General features: G+C 44.8%; 2 protein-coding genes across 2 annotated transcripts in view; one reads left to right on the top strand and one right to left on the bottom strand.

Moving 5' to 3' along the window:
• Nucleotides 1-7,227: 7,227 nt before the first annotated feature.
• Nucleotides 7,228-18,653, top strand: part of LOC133547611 (gastrula zinc finger protein XlCGF8.2DB-like) — a 215,746-nt gene continuing 204,320 nt past the window's right edge. Inside the window, exon 1 of the mRNA XM_061893234.1 lies at nucleotides 7,228-7,480. The gene's annotated coding sequence lies outside the window, so the exon portion shown is untranslated. The remainder of the gene's footprint in view (nucleotides 7,481-18,653) is intronic.
• Nucleotides 7,679-17,249, bottom strand: LOC133547661 (oocyte zinc finger protein XlCOF6.1-like). Its single transcript, XM_061893243.1, has 2 exons — nucleotides 16,749-17,249; nucleotides 7,679-8,894 (listed from the first exon to the last, which is right to left on the bottom strand). The coding sequence occupies exons 1-2, from the start codon at nucleotides 16,939-16,941 to the stop codon at nucleotides 7,792-7,794; spliced, it is 1,296 nt and encodes a 431-aa protein (XP_061749227.1). The 5' UTR covers nucleotides 16,942-17,249; the 3' UTR covers nucleotides 7,679-7,791.

Genomic DNA, 18,653 nt, shown 5'->3' with positions numbered 1-18,653 from the left:
TTCACAACAAAGAAAGAAACACCGGCTGTGTTTCGGTGCTAAAGGCAGCTGCAATCCACCGCTTTTCACCAACAGCATTCTTCTTTGATGTCTCCATTATTAATTGAACAAATTGAAAAAGATTCAGCAACACACACGTCCAAATTACTGTGTAATTATGCGATGAAAAGGAGACGACTTTTAGCCGTGTGTGTGGTGCTGGGCTAAATTCTCCGCTACAAACTCTGCGGGTAATTTAAAATTGTAATTTAGTAAACTAAACCGGCCGTATTGGCATGTGTTGCAATGTTAAGATCTCATTTTGACAATTTCCCCATTAATTTGAGCGAGGATGAAAGATTTGTGGACGAGAAAAGTTAAGAGTGAAGCACAAAAAAAAAAAAAAGGCGGCAACAGTGGGACCGTTTCAGATGTAATTAGACACATTTACTAGGATAATTCTGGAAGATCCCTTATCTGCTTAGTGTTGTAATAGTGTTTTAGTGAGATTGTAAAGTCATACATAGAGACGGCGTGGCGCAGTGGGAGAGTGGCCGTGCGCAACCCGAGGGTCCCTGGTTCAAATCCCACCTAGTACCAACCTCGTCACGTCCGTTGTGTCCTGAGCAAGACACTTCACCCTTGCTCCTGATGGGGGCTGGTTGGCGCCTTGCATGGCAGCTCCCTCCATCAGTGTGTGAATGTGTGTGTGAATGGGTAAATGTGGAAGTAATGTCAAAGCGCTTTGAGTACCTTGAAGGTAGAAAAGCGCTATACAAGTACAACCCATTTATCATTTATACCTGAAAGTCGGATGACTGCGGTGAACGCCAGTGTCTCTGAGAGAAGCCGAGGAGCCAATATCACAGCTACCTTTTTGAGCTGCAGGAGGAGGTCGCATAATCCACTGAAGTTTCCGGTAAGAGCCGACTTAATATCACAATTTTCCCATCCAAAAACTTGCTGGTTGACGTAGAGAAACATGTTCGCTTGACCGCTCTGTGTTAAAGCTTCACAATAAACAAGGAAACACCGGCTGTGTTTCGGTGCTAAAGGCAGCTGCAATCCACCGCTTTCCACCAACAGCATTCTTCTTTGACGTCTCCATTATTAATTGCACAACTTGCAAAAGATTAAGCAACACAAATGTCCAAATTACTGTGTAATTATGCGATGAAAAGGAGACGACTTTTAGCCGTGAGTGGTGCTGGGCTAATATGTCCCCTCCAACCCGAGATGTCACAAACACGTGTCATCATTCTGTGACGTTTTCAACAAGAAATTCCGCGGGAAATTTAAAATTGCAATTTAGTAAACTAAAAAGGCTGTATTGGCATGTGTTGCAATGTTAATATTTCATCATTGATATATAAACTATCAGACTGCGTGGTCGGTAGTAGTGGGTTTCAGTAGGCCTTGAACTCCAGTTTGTGTGTAAATGGACAGAAAGGTTCCCCATTTTTTTTCAGCCGACCCTTTAAATTAGTTATAATGACACATTATTGCATGACTCGGGTTCTTTCGGGAAATTTCGACTTTGCCAAGGTTGAGGAAGCTATGGTGGCTACAAAGAGCCATACAATTATACACACACTTTTTTACATTCGCTCTTAGCCAGGGGTCACCAACGCGGTGCCCGCGGGCACCAGGTAGCCCGTAAGGACCAGATGAGTCGCCCGCTGGGCTGTTCTAAAAATAGCTCAAATAGCAGCACTTACCAGTGAGCTGCCTCTATTTTTTAAATGTATTTATTTACTAGCAAGCTGGTCTCGCTTTGCTTGACATTTTTAATTCTAAGAGAGACAAAACTCAAATAGAATTTGAAAATCCAAGAAAATGTTTTAAAGACTCGGTCTTCACTTGTTTAAATAAAAAAAAAATTTTTTCTTTACTTTGCTTGTTATAACTTTCAGAAAGACAATTTTAGAGAACACAACCTTAAAAATTATTGTAGGATTTTTAAACACATATACCTTTTTACCTTTTAAATTCCTTCCTCTTCCTTCCTGACAATTTAAATCAATGTTCAAGTAAATTTTTTTTTTTATTGTAAAGAATAATAAATAAATATTATTTTAATTCTTCATTTTAGCTTCTGTTTTTTTTTTTTTTGATGAAGAATATTTGTGAAATATTTCTTCAAACTTATGATTAAAATTCAAAAAAATTATTCTGGCAAATCTAGAAAATCTGCAGAATCCATCCATCCATCCATCATCTTCCGCTTATCCGAGGTCGGGTCGCGGGGGCAGCAGCCTAAGCAGGGAAGCCCAGACTTCCCTCTCTCCAGCCACTTCGTCTAGCTCTTCCCGGGGGATCCCGAGGCGTTCCCAGGCCAGCCGGGAGACAGTCTTCCCAACGTGTCCTGGGTCTTCCCCGTGGCCTCCTACCGGTTGGACGTGCCCTAAACACCTCCCTAGGGAGGCGTTCGGGTGGCATCCTGACCAGATGCCCGAACCACCTCATCTGGCTCCTCTCGATGTGAAGGAGCAGCGGCTTTACTTTGAGTTCCTCCCGGATGGCAGAGCTTCTCACCCTATCTCTAAGGGAGAGACCCGCCACCCGGCGGAGGAAACTCATTTGGGCCGCTTGTACCCGTGATCTTATCCTTTCGGTCATGACCCAAAGCTCATGACCATAGGTGAGGATGGGAACGTAGATCGACCGGTAAATTGAGAGCTTTGCCTTCCGGCTCAGCTCCTTCTTCACCACAACGGATCGATACAACGTCCGCATTACTGAAGACGCCGCACCGATCCGCCTGTCGATCTCACGATCCACTCTTCCCTCACTCGTGAACAAGACTCCTAGGTACTTGAACTCCTCCACTTGGGGCAGGGTCTCCTCCCCAACCCGGAGATGGCACTCCACCCTTTTCTGGGCGCGAACCATGGACTCGGACTTGGAGGTGCTGATTCTCTTTCCGGTCGCTTCACACTCGGCTGCGAACCGATCCAGTGAGAGCTGAAGATCCCGGCCAGATGACGCCATCAGGACTACATCATCTGCAGAATCGAATTTTTAAATTTATTTCAAAGTCTTTTGAATTTCTTTTAAAAATTTTGTTCTGGAAAATCTAGAGGAAATAATGATTTGTCTTTGTTAGAAATATAGCTTGGTCCAATTTGTTATATATTCTAATAAAGTGCAGATTGGATTTTAACCTATTTAAAACGTGTCATCAAAAATATATATTTAGATAAGATAAATAGATAAATAACGTTATTATTGATAACATAGATTTAAAGGTAAATTGAGCAAATTGGCTATTTCTGGCAATTTATTTAAGTGTGTATCAAACTGGTAGCCCTTCGCATTAATCAGTACCCAAAAAGTAGCTCTTGGTTTCAAAAAGGTTTTCTAAGCATTCACACATATGTTTTTTTCACACCAAAATTCATCTATTTATTCTTCATCTTCTTCTCCATATATTGGCAAACTCTACCTTCCACATTTTTCACCCGATTCAAACTTTTCCAAAGCCCTTTTCTCTTTTGACTACTCCTCACACATTTTTCAACCCACTTCCACTGTCAAAACATTTCTTTTATTAAGACAAAAAACAAAGTTGTTTTTTGAACCGGAAAAATTCCTGGTTTCCAGGAATTCCATAATATCATTTCTCAATTCAACATGTTACTACTTCAACATTTATCAATCAATCAATCAATCAATCAATCAATGTTTATTTATATAGCCCCAAATCACAAATGTCTCAAAGGACTGCACAAATCATTACGACTACAACATCCTCGGAAGAACCCACAAAAGGGCAAGGAAAACTCACACCCAGTGGGCAGGGAGAATTCACATTCAGTGGGACGCCAGTGACAATGCTGACTATGAGAAACCTTGGAGAGGACCGCAGATGTGGGCAACCCCCCCCCCCCCCCCCTCTAGGGGACCGAAAGCAATGGATGTCGAGCGGGTCTAACATGATACTGTGAAAGTTCAATCCATAGTGGCTCCAAGACAGCAGTGAGAGTCCCGTCCACAGGAAACCATCTCAAGCGGATCAGCAGCGTAGAGATGTCCCCAACCGATACAGGCGAGCGGTCCATCCTGGGTCCCGACGAGCGGTCCATCCTGGGTCTCGACTCTGGACAGTCAGTACTTCATCTATGGTCATCGGACCGGACCCCCTCCACAAGACCGATTTGAAAAATTTCAACACCAACCATTTCAACTCATTCATTCCATTTGTGTTTTTTACCATTTTCAATTAAATTCCAGATTTTACAATATTCTCTAACACCATTTACTACTTCAACAATTTCTTCGATTTAAACAATTTCTAACACCAAACTATTCAGCTCATTCAGGACATTCATGCTCCTAATATTTTTTTTTTTAAATCCCACTTTTCCCAAAAAGTCCCAAATTTCCAGGACATTTTTCACATTTAAAATTAATTGGGCCCTGCGATGAGTAGGCGCCTTGTTCAGGGTGTACCCCGCCTTCCGCCCGATTGTAGCTGAGATAGGCGCCGGCGCCCCCCCGCGACCTGAAAAAGGGAATAAGCAGTAGAAAATGGATGGATGGAAAATGAATTGGCCTTTTTTCGAACTTTCACCATTTCCACATTTTTCAACCAATTCAAACCATTCCACCTTCAACACATTCCACCATCTTGGAAATTTAAACTACCTAATTTTTTCAAGTTCCAAAAAATGTCCAGAATTTTCCAGAATTCCTGCTTTTCCAAAGCCCTTTTCCACCCTTTTCCCCGCATTATTCAACCCCCTTCCACCATCAAAACATTCCTCTTAACTAGGAAAAAAAACTAAGTTGTTTTTCTCAACTGGAAAAATTCCTGGTTTTCTTGAAATTCCAGAAATTCAGTAATATGATTTCTCAATTCAACATTTTCATGCTTCAACATTTCTCGACCGATTTGAAAAATTCCAACAAGAACCATTTCAACTCATTCAGACCATTCGTGTTTTTTTACCATTTTCACAAAAAATCCAGATTTCCCCAAAAATTCTAATATATATTTTAAAATACAGGCTACAGCCCCCTTGCCACACCGAAAGGGACACGTGGTAGAAAATGGATGGATGGATATTTTTTAAAATGTTTCAGACTTTAGAAACTGATCTCCAAATTAACACAATTGAAATGTGGGTGGTTGATGAGCCTTTTGTGTGCTTGTTGATTGCTATATCCCACTAAAGCCATTTAGGAATGCAGATGTCTGTGTTTTTTTTAACTTTATTTATTTATACAAGTTTTTCTTTTTTACATGTTGGGGGAAAAAACAGCTTTTAATGTACTTTTGACAACTCCTGTCAACTGAAAACTAATAAACAAAGGTTTAAAATAATACCTCAGACTTTATAAATCAAAGCGTAGTGCTTTGTGTTATGAGTGTAAAATGTATTATTATTATTAGCTATTCGTATCAACATTTCAGCTTTTTCTGGGGCGGCATAGCTCGGTTGGTAGAGTGGCTGTGTCAGCAACTTGAGGGTTGCAGGTTCGATTCCCGCCATCCTAGTTACTGCCGTTATGTTCTTGGGCAAGACACTTTACCCAGTGCCACCCACACTGGTTTGAATGCCATCCATTTTCTACCGCTTATTCCCTTTCGGGGTCGCGCTGGCGCCTATCTCAGCTACAATCGGGCGGAAGGCGGGGTACACCCTGGACAAGTCGCCACCTCATCGCAGGGCCAACACAGATAGACAGACAACATTCACACTCATATTCACACACTAGGGCCCATTTAGTGTTGCCAATCAACCTATCCCCAGGTGCATGTCTTTGGAAGTGGGAGGAAGCCGGAGTACCCGGAGGGAACCCACGCATTCACGGGGAGAACATGCAAACTCCACACAGAAAGATTCCGAGCCTGGATTTGAACCCAGGAGTGCAGGACCTTCGTATTGTGCGGCAGACGCACTAACCCCTCTGCCACTGTGAAGCCCCTGGTTTAAATGTAACTTAGATATTGGGTGTCACTATGTAAAGCGCTTTGAGTCACTTGAGAAAAGCGCTATATAATTTTTTTTTTTTTCTCCATAAATGACCTCTTTTTGGGCTTTTTTCTTACATTTGTATTGTTGTTTTTTCCTGACAGTATGTTGTGGGACACCAATATGCAAGTTGCTGTCCGCAAATGCCCCACGGGCCGCACTTTGAACACCCAAGAATGATCAAATAATAGCACTTTGTCACCTATATAAATAAGGTTAAAAAACCACAGACATCTACATTCCGGAATGGTCTTAGTGGGATATAGCAATCAACAAGCACACAAAAGGCTCATCAACCACCCACATTTCAATTGTGTTAATTTTGGACATCTCTGTGCTGCTGATCCGCCTCCGCTTGGGATGGTTTCCTGCTGGCTCCGCTGTGAACGGGACTCTCGCTGCTGTGTTGGATCCGATTTGGACTGGACTCTCGCGACTGTGTTGGATCCATTATGGATTGAACTTTCACAGTATCATGTTAGACCCGCTCGACATCCATTGCTTTCGTCCTCTCCAAGGTTCTCATAGTCATCATTGTCACCGACGTCCCACTGGGTGTGAGTTTTCCTTGCCCTTATGTGGGCCTACCGAGGATGTCGTAGTGGTTTGTGTTGTGGTTTGTGCAGCCCTTTGAGACACTAGTGATTCAGGGCTATATAAGTAAACATTGATTGATTGATTGATTGACCTATAATACCAAGCTACCACAAAGTTTTGTTTTTAAACACATGTATTGTCTGTTTTTGCATTTTTATTTTTATACAATGTATTTATTTTTTCACTTGCCACTGCATATTTTGACTTTTTGTTACACGTCCTTTGATGGAAAAAGTTTAGACAACCCTAAATTTAGCTCTTAATTAAAGGTTTGAGACATATTGACAAAAATATCAGTCAATTGGTTATTTGTTGTATCAAGTTGGTGATTAATACATGATAAAAACATTTTGTGGTTATATGAATTTTTAAACATGAACATGAAAGCCGATTGTATTGTACCATATGTCCCGGCAAGAAATCTGCGTTCAAAGGACTCAGGCTTATTAGTGATCCCCAAAGCCCAAAAAAAGTCTGCGGGCTATAGAGCGTTTTCATTTCGGGCTCCAGCACTCTGGAATGCCCTCCCGGTAACAGTTCGAGATGCTACCTCAGTAGAAGCATTTAAGTCTCACCTTAAAACTCATTTGTATACTCTAGCCTTTAAATAGACTCCCTTTTTAGACCAGTTGATCTGCCGTTTCTTTTCTTTTTCTTCTATGTCCCACTCTCCTTTGTGGAGGGAGTCCGGTCCGATCCGGTGGCCATGTACTGCTCGCCTGTGTATCGGCTGGGGACATCTCTGCGCTGCTGATCCGCCTCCGCTTGGGATGGTTTCCTGCTGGCTCCGCTGTGAACGGGACTCTCGCTGCTGTGTTGGATCCGCTTTGGACTGGACTCTCGCGACTGTGTTGGATCCATTATGGATTGATCTTTCACAGTATCATGTTCTCATAGTCATCATTGTCACCGATGTCCCACTGGGTGTGAGTTTTCCTTGCCCTTATGTGGGCCTACCGAGGATGTCGTGGTGGTTTGTGCAGCCCTTTGAGACACTAGTGATTTAGGGCTATATAAGTAAACATTGATTGATTGATTGATTAGTCTAATTGTCACTGATTCAATGTCCAACAGGCCACATGACCCAGCATCATGGCAGTGCAGCTGATGTAAAAGACTAAACCAACCTTTACAGATTTTAATGAATATCAGGTCTGGGATTCAGTTGGTTACAAAGTGTTGCACACATACATAATTATAACATACAGAAGACACAAGCTGCCTAAAAAGGTTCAATCTATTCAGTAAAATATGCTTGATTTCCGCTGCTCTCCCCAACACACACGTGTTTGCAAAGCTGATACTTATAAGAGAACTTCTCATTGCACACATTGCAGCTGAATGGTTTCTCACCCGTGTGCGATCGCATGTGTGTCACCAGGCTGCTTTTTGCTGAGAATCTTTGGCCGCAAACGGAGCAAGAAAACGCTTTCTCTCCGCTGTGCGTTACCATGTGTATCCTTAAATGTTCCTTCTGAGTGAACGTTTTCTCGCATACCGAGCAGGCGAACGGTCTCTCGCCGGTGTGCGTTCGCATGTGGTTTACCAGTTTTGACTGAAATCGGAAGCTCGCGTTGCAGACCGAGCAGGAGAAGGGTTTTTCTCCCGTGTGTATCCGTGTGTGCTCTTTTAAACTCATTTTTCGGGGGAATTTTTTACCGCAAAATAAGCAGACGAAAGGCTTCTCGCCGGTGTGCGACCTCATGTGTCTCAGCAATGATGAATGGACACTAAATCTCATGCTGCAGACTGAGCATTTAAACGGTTTCTCGCCAGTGTGCGTTCGCATGTGGTTGATGAATGTGGACTGAAACCTAAAAGTCATGTTGCAGACCGAACATGAATATGGCTTTTCTCCAGCGTGTTTTTTTGTGTGCGCTATCCAATGTTCCCTTTGAGCGAAACTTTCGTTGCAAAATGAGCAGGAAATGAGCTTTTCCCCTTTGTGACATCTCATGTGTCTTTGCAAATTCTTCCTGTGGGCAAATATTTTGTCACATTGAGAGCATTTAAAATGTTTGTCAGCGACAGAGTCTTCATCATCCGTGTCAGGAGAGCGCGACGTTGTGTTGTCACCAGCTGACAGCGGAGCTATGAGGCCGTCTGCTTCCGATTTTCTCCTCTCCTCGCTTTGACTGGGATCAAGCTGTTTACACTGAGCTTCAGTCTCATCACCTTCACTCTTCACAATCACACAAGTCACTGGAAACTTGCTGATGTCAGTCTGGTCCTCAGTCCACATCTGCTCTTCCTCTTTAAAACCAAAGGGCCGTGGCTCCTCTTGCTCCATCCTGGAGCTGCATCTTTGCTGCTTGGAGGAAATATCGTCCTCACTGACATCTGCAGGACATAAGAACACAAATGCACATGCTTAGGACACATATTAATGTGGCTGCAAACAGGCACAGGTATAGGACTATCTTGCAAGTGGACACAAACAACCTGCAGCAATATATCAACTTTTCCTTGAAAAACTATTTCAGAATCAGATGAAGTATGTTATCAATCAATCAATCAATGTTTACTTATATAGCCCTAAATCACTAGTGTCTCAAAGGGCTGCACAGACCACCACGACATCCTCGGTAGGCCCACATAAGGGCAAGGAAAACTCACACCCAGTGGGACATCGGTGACAATAATGACCCAGTGGGACGTCGGTGACAATAATGACTATGAGAACCTTAGAGAGGAGGAAAGCAATGGATGTCGAGCGGGTCTAACATGATACTGTGAAAGTTCAATCCACAATGGATCCAACACAGTCGCGAGAGTCCAGTCCAAAGTGGATCCAACACAGCAGCGAGAGTCCCGTTCACAGCGGAACCAGCAGGAAACCATCCCAAGCGGAGGCGGATCAGCAGCGCAGAGATGTCCCCAGCCGATACACAGGCGAGCAGTACATGGCCACCGGATCGGACCGGACCCCCTCCACAAGGGAGAGTGGGACATAGAAGAAAAAGAAAAGAAACGGCAGATCAACTGGTCTAAAAAGGGAGTCTATTTGAAGGCTAGAGTATACAAATGAGTTTTAAGGTGAGACTTAAATGCTTCTACTGAGGTGGCATCGCGAACTGTTACCGGGAGGGCATTCCAGAGTACTGGATCCCGAACGGAAAACGCTCTATAGCCCGCAGACTTTTTTTGGGCTTTGGGAATCACTAATAAGCCGGAGTCCTTTGAACGCAGATTTCTTGCCGGGACATATGGTACAATACAATCGGCAAGATAAGATGGAGCTAGACCGTGTAGTATTTTATACGTAAGTAGTAAAACCTTAAAGTCACATCTTAAGTGCACAGGAAGCCAGTGCAGGTGAGCCAGTACAGGCGTAATGTGATCAAACTTTCTTGTTCTTGTCAAAAGTCTAGCAGCCGCATTTTGTACCAACTGTAATCTTTTAATGCTACACATGGTTATGTTATGAATAATGATTAAGTATAACCATTATTAAACATCGTCTGCGATCCCTCGAAACGAGTAAGATTGTCCTCCTGTTGGTGGGATTGCCTTCAGGAGAACGCCTGTGCGTGGAATTTGTTAAAGTGGGGAGACTGGTGCACAGACAACCACCACACTGTCCTTGGCGAAGAGAAGGCCAGGGTCCAATGGCATGGAGACCAAGACATTTGGGAGCCCATCTTTGCTGCAGCCTTCTTCCGCCTTTGTGACCGTTGTGGAGCTTCAATGCAACCATCATCCGCCCACTCCGCCATTGAGGTCTTTTTCGACGAGGGAGACGCGCATACTCCAACGTCATCTTCTAAGGCTTCAGCTAACGATTTTTTTTCTATCGATTAATCTATAGATTAATTATTAATTTGCAATAGTATAAGCATTTCAAAAGTGAAAGTCTTGCTTATTTTGCTTTAAAATGTGCAAAAATAAAGATAACAGCCAATACAAAAGAGTGCACAACGAAATTTTCTGTAACAACAATGTAAACATTTCAACAAAAGTAAAAGTAAATAAATAAATGATAAATGGGTTGTACTTGTATAGCGCTTTTCTACCTTCAAGGTACTCAAAGCGCTTTGACACTACTTCCACATTTACCCATTCACACACACATTCACACACTGATGGTGGGAGCTGCCATGCAAGGCGCCAACCAGCACCCATCAGGAGCAAGGGTGAAGTGTCTTGCTCAGGACACAACGGACGTGACGAGGTTGGTACTAGGTGGGAGTTGAACCAAGGCCCCTCGGGTTGTGCACGGCCACTCTCCCACTGCGCCACTGCGTTATTATTATTATTATTAAGTATTGCTTATTTTGCTTTAAAATGTGTAAAGATAAACATCCAACACAAAAAAGTGCCAATCTAAATATTCTGGAGCACTGCAAACATTAAGTATTGCTTTTAAAATGTGCAAAATAAACATCCAGTCCAACACAGTACACAATAACCAATTCTACTCATTCCAGTGAGTGACTAACAGTTATAATGAAGAAAGGTTAGCGTGTCCACATGCTCTGAGGTGAGGCTGGTTCTTTTCTTGTTTACAATATTCCCAGCAGCTGAAAATAGGCGCTCAGAAGGGGTCGATGTGGCTGGAACTGAAAGGTAAGACCGAGCCAGCATTGCCAGATTTGGAAACCTTGCCCGATGTTCTTTCCACCATTTTAATTGGTTTTCATTATTGGAAATGGGGGATTCTCCAAAATAAGACACTAACTCCATCCATCATCTTCCGCTTATCCGAGGTCGGGTCGCGGGGGCAACAGCCTAAGCAGGGAAACCCAGACTTCCCTCTCCCCAGCCACTTCGTCTAGCTCTTCCCGGGGGATCCCGAGGCGTTCCCAGGCCAGCCGGGAGACATAGTCTTCCCAACGTCTCCTGGGTCTTCCCCGTGGCCTCCTACCGGTTGGACGTGCCCTAAACACCTCCCTAGGGAGGCGTTCGGGTGGCATCCTGACCAGATGCCCGAACCACCTCATCTGGCTCCTCTCGATGTGGAGGAGCAGCGGCTTTACTTTGAGTTCCTCCCGGATGGCAGAGCTTCTCACCCTATCTCCAAGGGAGAGCCCCGCCACACGGCGGAAGAAACTCATTTCGGCCGCTTGTACCCATGATCTTATCCTTTCGGTCATGACCCAAAGCTCATGACCATAGGTGAGGATGGGAACGTAGATCGACCGGTAAATTGAGAGCTTTACCTTCCGGCTCAGCTCCTTCTTCACCACAACGGACCGGTACAACGTCCGCATTACTGAAGACGCCGCACCGATCCGCCTGTCGATCTCACGATCCACTCTTCCCTCACTCGTGAACAAGACTCCTAGGTACTTGAACTCCTCCACTTGGGGCAGGGTCTCCTCCCCAACCCGGAGATGGCACTCCACCCTTTTCCGGGCGAGAACCATGGACTCGGACTTGGAGGTGCTGATTCTCATTCCGGTCGCTTCACACTCGGCTGCGAAACGATCCAGCGAGAGCTGAAGATCCCGGTCAGATGAAGCCATCAGGACCACATCATCTGCAAAAATCAGAGACCTAATCCTGCGGTCACCAAACCGGAACCCCTCAACGCCTTGACTGCGCCTAGAAATTCTGTCCATAAAAGTTATGAACAGAATCGGTGACAAAGGACAGCCTTGGCGGAGTCCAACCCTCACTGGAAATGTGTTCGACTTACTGCCGGCAATGCGGACCAAGCTCTGACACTGATCATACAGGGAGCGGACTGCCACAATAAGACAGTCCGATACCCCATACTCTCTGAGCACTCCCCACAGGACTTCCCGAGGGACACGGTCGAATGCCTTCTCCAAGTCCACAAAGCACATGTAGACTGGTTGGGCAAACTCCCATGCACCCTCAAGAACCCTGCCGAAAGTATAGAGCTGGTCCACAGTTCCACGACCAGGACGAAAACCACACTGTTCCTCCTGAATCCGAGGTTCGACTATCCGGCGTAGCCTCCTCTCCAGTACACCTGAATAAACCTTACCGGGAAGGCTGAGGAGTGTGATCCCACGATAGTTGGAACACACCCTCCGGTCCCCCTTCTGAAAGAGAGGAACCACCACCCCGGTCTGCCAATCCAGAGGTACCGCCCCCGATGTCCACGCGATGCTGCAGCATCATTACTGTCATTGTTGTCCTCCTCATTGTTGCTCAGTTCATTTGAATCTGAGCCAAGAAGTGTGTCTAGTAATTACACACATTATCTTGTTATATTGGTTTAATAACACAAGAATGATAGTATGGGGCGGTATAGCTCGGTTGGTAGAGTGGCCGTGCCAGCAACTTGAGGGTTGCAGGTTCGATTCCCGCTTCCGCCGTCCTAGTCACTGCCGTTGTGTCCTTGAGCAAGACACTTTACCCACCTGCTCCCAGTGCCACCCACACTCGTTTAAATGTAACATAGATAATGGGTTTCACTATGTAAAGTGCTTTGAGTCACTAGAGAAAAGCGCTATACAAATATAATTCACACAGTATGATTAAAGTGAAAGTTAATTGTTCGTTTGTACATATTATATGAAACTGTTAAAGTTGTAAAAGGTATTTGCACAACTAATTAACGTTAGCGTTAAAGAGGAGCGCGTCTTTGTAAACACTGAACAGGCACGCCAAACGCGCCTCTCAGAGCGAAACGGTGCTTTAGTTTATGAATTTACAACGCAACTACAAAAAAACACATGTTTTTGTGTAATGATGACAACGTATACTCATGCGGACGATTGACTAGTTGATGGTGATGGCAAGAACGCTGTCAGGTGTTTTCTTTTCCAATGTTCGTTCATAGCCGTTGTGCTGCTATGATAGGCCGTTTCCGCTTGACACAGTGTGCATACAACAACATTATTAGGCCGTTTATTGAAATACTCCCACACTTTTGACGACTTTTGGCGTGCTTTTTTTTCCTCTCGCTCGCACCGCTCGCATCGTCTGCTTTGCGCTCCGCCATGATGGTAGTGTGACGTAAATATGCGAGGCGTCGACGCACAAAAACGGCGTTGACCTATTTACGTCATCAATGACGTCGACTATGTTGTTTCAGCCTTAGTCACTTCTTCGCTGTGTCCGGTGGCAAGGGAAACCCAGGATGACCGGCACCTCCTCAAAGCTGCAGGAGGCTGCCGGAGCTCCAGTCTGTTGGAGGACCGCCTTTGGTGCACCTACCAGCACTTGCTTCTCTCTCAGGGTGTGCTCCCCTAGCCTTTTGTCTTCCCAGACTAACCCACAAGGCAGCGGGGGCAGAGGTTGGGTGATGCCAGGGCGTGTCCACAAAGTGGGACAGAGAATCACGCCTCTGGAGACCACTGCAGCTCCCGAGATCCTCTGCCACGTTTGCCCGGGGCCCTAGTTATCCTCAGTGGCCACGTGGAGGCCTGATGGGAGTCTTGGTGAAGGAGAGGCTTTGTACTAGCAGGAGAAGACTGCAAACAAAGCCGCTTCTCCGTTCACAAGGGCTAGCCAGTGGCAGTGTCTGTAAGCGAAATTTTAGCAAGCAGGTGGGAAGTAGACACGCAACCTTCCCTCTAACTACTGCATTAGATGCATCTCAATACCCTGTAGAATGGGCCCATACATACACACTATATTAAACATAACATAACATAACATATTAATCCCGGTAACAGTTCGAATTGTTACCTCAGTAGAAGCATTTAAGTCCCATCTCAAAATTAATTTGTATACTAGTTTAGCCTTTAAATAGAGCCCACTTTTAGACCAGTTGACCTGCAGTCCTTCTTTCATCTCCGTAATATCGCTAAAATTCGCTCCATTTTGTCCACTAAAGACGCCGAGATCATTATCCATGCGTTTGTTACGTCTCGTCTCGATTACTGTAACGTATTATTTTCGGGTCTCCCCATGTCTAGCATTAAAAGATTACAGTTGGTACAAAATGCGGCTGCTAGACTTTTGACAAGAACAAGAAAGTTTGATCATATTACGCCTGTACTGGCTCACCTGCACTGGCTTCCTGTGCACTTAAGATGTGACTTTAAGGTTTTACTACTTACGTATAAAATACTACACGGTCTAGCTCCAGCCTATCTTGCCGATTGTATTGTACCGTATGTCCCGGCAAGAAATCTGCGTTCAAAAGACTCCGGCTTATTAGTGATTCCTAGAGCTCAAAAAAAGTCTGCGGGCTATAGAGCGTTTTCCGTTCGGGCTCCAGTACTCTGGAATGCCCTCCCGGTAACAGTTCGAGATGCTACCTCAGTAGAAGCATTTAAGTCTCATCTTAAAACTCATCTGTATACTCTAGCCTTTAAATAGAACTCCTTTTTAGACCAGTTGATCTGCCGCTTCTTTTCTTTCTCCTATGTCCCCCCCTCCCTTGTGGAGGGGGTCCGGTCCGATGACCATGGATGAAGTACTGACTGTCCAGAGTCGAGACCCAGGATGGACCGCTCGTCGGGACCCAGGATGGACCGCTCGCCTGTATCGGTTGGGGACATCTCTACGCTGCTGATCCGCTTGAGATGGTTTCCTGTGGACGGGACTCTCACTGCTGTCTTGGAGCCACTATGGATTGAACTTTCACAGTATCATGTTAGACCCGCTCGACATCCATTGCTTTCGGTCCCCTAGAGGGGGGGGGTTGCCCACATCTGAGGTCCTCTCCAAGGTTTCTCATAGTCAGCATTGTCACTGGCGTCCCACTGAATGTGAATTCTCCCTGCCCCCTGGGTGTGAGTTTTCCTTGCCCTTTTGTGGGTTCTTCCGAGGATGTTGTAGTCGTAATGATTTGTGCAGTCCTTTGAGACATTTGTGATTTGGGGCTATATAAATAAACATTGATTGATTGATTGAGTCTCTTTTCTGCTCTGCCCCTTTCTCCTTCGTGGACTACAGATAGTGACTTCTGCTGTGTTTTGTTTTTTTTGTGGACTACTGGATATTTGGCCATGGAGACCAGCTGCTGGGTCTCTGCCACACCAGAGTCCGTTCGGAGAGACTGGAGGAGATGCAGATGAAGAGACAGCGCTGCGGAGCTAACACTGAGCGCCGGAACGGACAGGGTTCACAGTAGGGCTGGGCGATATATCGATATACGCGATATAACGCGGGTGTAGATCCCTAAAGTAGCCTTAAGCTTGACGCTCCTCTACTATCACATTCACTCCGCTTGCTGCGGCAACAACAAAACAAAACTCCAGACGTTCTTCTTCGTTTGTATGGTTTACTTGTGATCTTAATAATTCAAAACATAAAACAGTCACGATGTGGGAACAAATGAATGACAAAATAAAGAGAATTTGTTGCAGTTCTAGTTATAAAAAGTATGAATGAGAATAAGTATGAGTGAGGTCAAAAAACTGTGTGGCTCGATTCCACCGCACCTGACAGCAATTACCCATGACACCTTGCGTCCAAAAACCCCCTTACCACACAGATCCTTCCGCCATATATGCACTTAAAACAGTTACGTCATCAAATAATTTTGACAAATGTAATAATTACACCTAAAGTGAGATTTATATAATTACTCTACGCATTCAATATATAAATTTTCTTATCATGCAAATAAAGTAAATAGTCCCCTTTTGGCTGAATAAACATAAAGCACCTTCCATAAAATGTAAAATAACTTAAACAGTATTTAGGCTCCTACAGCGGGTTTGTCTCTGTGTGATTTAGAAAATGACTATATCGTGATATTCGAGTATACGTCCTCACACAGTTGTTTTTAGCTGCAGGCATTAAACTGCATGCGTCTCTCCCTCTTTCTTGTCTCTCCTTCTCACAGAGACTTAAAACAAGCGCACCTTCTTACATAACGTCAGCTGTGATGCTAGCGAAGCCGTGCGAGTGGTAATACAAGAGAAAGAAGATGCGAATCTGGGAACAAATGAAGGAAGAATTAATTCTCAAGAAAAACAGCAGAGAGTCCATCGTCTAGCGGTGGTTCAGCTTCAAGCGGGAAGATGTTGAATAGACAACTTTAATTTGTCAAGTGTGGAGCACAAGCGCTGCTACCAGAAGTAGCATTACTGCTAATATGTAGCACATCTGTGTGTGTGTGTGTGTGGGGGGGGGGGGGTCCACATCTGCGGTCCTCTCCAAGGTTTCTCATTGTAGCCCATTAGTTTGAGTTTTTCCTTGCCCTGATGTGGGATCTGAGCCGAGGTTGTTGTTGTGGCTTGTGCAGCCCTTTGGGACACTTGTGAGTTAGGGCTATATAAAAAAACTTCGATTGATTGATGTTAGAGTAAGAAGAGAACCAACCTGCTGTGCGTGACTCCGTTTGAGGCCTGATAACAGCGTCCAGTAGTTGCCGTTGTCGCTCGTTCTCCTCTTTCGTCCGACAAAGTTCCTCCTCGTACTCCACTATCGTTTTTTCCAACACTACAAATATTTCTTCCACGGCAGCAGTCAGCCGCTCGTTCACCAACGCTCTCAGCATTTGAACTTTACACATTTTCACAACAACAACAATGTGATGCTAACTTCCGCCTCTCTTTGTTAGCAGCTAACGGACAAAGCTATCTTGAGAAAGCAGAGCAAAACACAAAACAATGAGGTTTCTTTCATTTTAAGGCATATGCTTGTATCGAATAAATTGTTGTAATGATAATGAACACCGTTAACAAAGCATGAAGCTTATAGTAAATAGTTAAGTCACACAGTTTCGCGAACTTAAATTATTGCTAATGCTGCCACAGTAGCGTTGGATTTCTACCGGAAGTGGTAGTACGGAAACCCCAAGTGGACAAACCTTCGTAGTATCTTTGTTAGCAGCTAATATGCTAAACTAGCTTTAGGAGCCAGATACGGAATTATCCTAATAATATATATTTCATAATATTAACCACATTTTGTATAAAAACGAAATGAACCAAATAATATACATTCAACAGCATCAATATATTTTTGTATTTTTTATTTTTATTTTTATTGAACAACAAACATACATTTATAATTCACTTAACAGTCAAGGCACTTTAAAAACAAGGAAAGAAAACAAAAGATAATACAGATAGATGATTAAATATTATTAAAAAATAAAAATGAAATATAAAAAAAGACAAAAAGGGCTACCGAAATCACTTTATTTTTTAATGTTTTATTTTTTTATTTTTTTTTACAAAAATATCAATTGAAGGGCTGGGGCTGAGGTCGCTGAGGTAGTTAAAAAGCTCCTCAGCGGCAAGGCCCCGGGGGTGGATGAGATCCGCCCGGAGTTCCTTAAGGCTCTGGATGCTGTGGGGCTGTCTTGGTTGACAAGACTCTGCAGCATCGCGTGGACATCGGGGGCGGTACCTCTGGATTGGCAGACCGGGGTGGTGGTCCCTCTCTTTCAGAAGGGGGACCGGAGGGTGTGTTCCAACTATCGTGGGATCACACTCCTCAGCCTTCCCGGTAAGGTTGATTCAGGTGTACTGGAGAGGAGGCTTCGCTGGATAGTCGAACCTCAGATTCAGGAGGAACAGTGTGGTTTTCGTCCTGGTCGTGGAACTGTGGACCAGCTCTATACTCTCGGCAGGGTTTTTGAGGGTGCATGGGAGTTTGCCCAACCAGTCTACATGTGCTTTGTGGACTTGGAGAAGGCATTCGACCGTGTCCCTCGGGAAGTCCTGTGGGGAGTGCTCAGAGAGTATGGGGTACCGGACTGTCTTATTGTGGCGGTCCGCTCCCTGTATGATCAGTGCCAGAGCTTGGTCCGCATTGCTGGCAGTAAGTCGAACACGTTTCCAGTGAAGGTTGGACTCCGCCAAGGCTGTCCTTTGTCACCGATTCTGTTCATAACTTTTATGGACAGAATTCCTAGGCGCAGCCAAGGCGTTGAGGGGATCCGGTTTGGTGACCACGGGATTAGGTCTCTGCTTTTTGCAGATGATGTGGTCCTGATGGCTTCATCTGGCCGGGATCTTCAGCTCTCACTGGATCGGTTCGCAGCCGAGTGTGAAGCGACCGGAATGAGAATCAGCACCTCCAAGTCCAAGTCCATGGTTCTCGCCCGGAAAAGGGTGGAGTGCCATCTCCGGGTTGGGGAGGAGACCCTGCCCCAAGTGGAGGAGTTCAAGTACCTAGGAGTCTTGTTCACAAGCGGGGGAAGAGTGGATCGTGAGATCGACAGGAGGATCGGTGCGGCGTCTTCAGTAATGCGGACGTTGTACCGATCCGTTGTGG

Source organism: Nerophis ophidion, linkage group LG02 (genome assembly GCF_033978795.1).
Source record: "Nerophis ophidion isolate RoL-2023_Sa linkage group LG02, RoL_Noph_v1.0, whole genome shotgun sequence".
NCBI classification, from domain to species: domain Eukaryota; kingdom Metazoa; phylum Chordata; class Actinopteri; order Syngnathiformes; family Syngnathidae; genus Nerophis; species Nerophis ophidion.
Note: the sequence above shows the minus strand (reverse complement) of the source record. Positions and strands in the feature narration are given on the sequence as shown.

Coding starts and splice junctions, on each gene's coding strand:
- LOC133547661 (XM_061893243.1), bottom strand. CDS start 16,941: ATGTGTAAAGTTCAAATGCTGAGAGCGTTGGTGAACGAGCGGCTGACT. Junction 8,895..16,748: donor AACGGAGTCACGCACAGCAG/GTTGGTTCTCTT, acceptor TATGTCCTGCAG/ATGTCAGTGAGGACGATATT.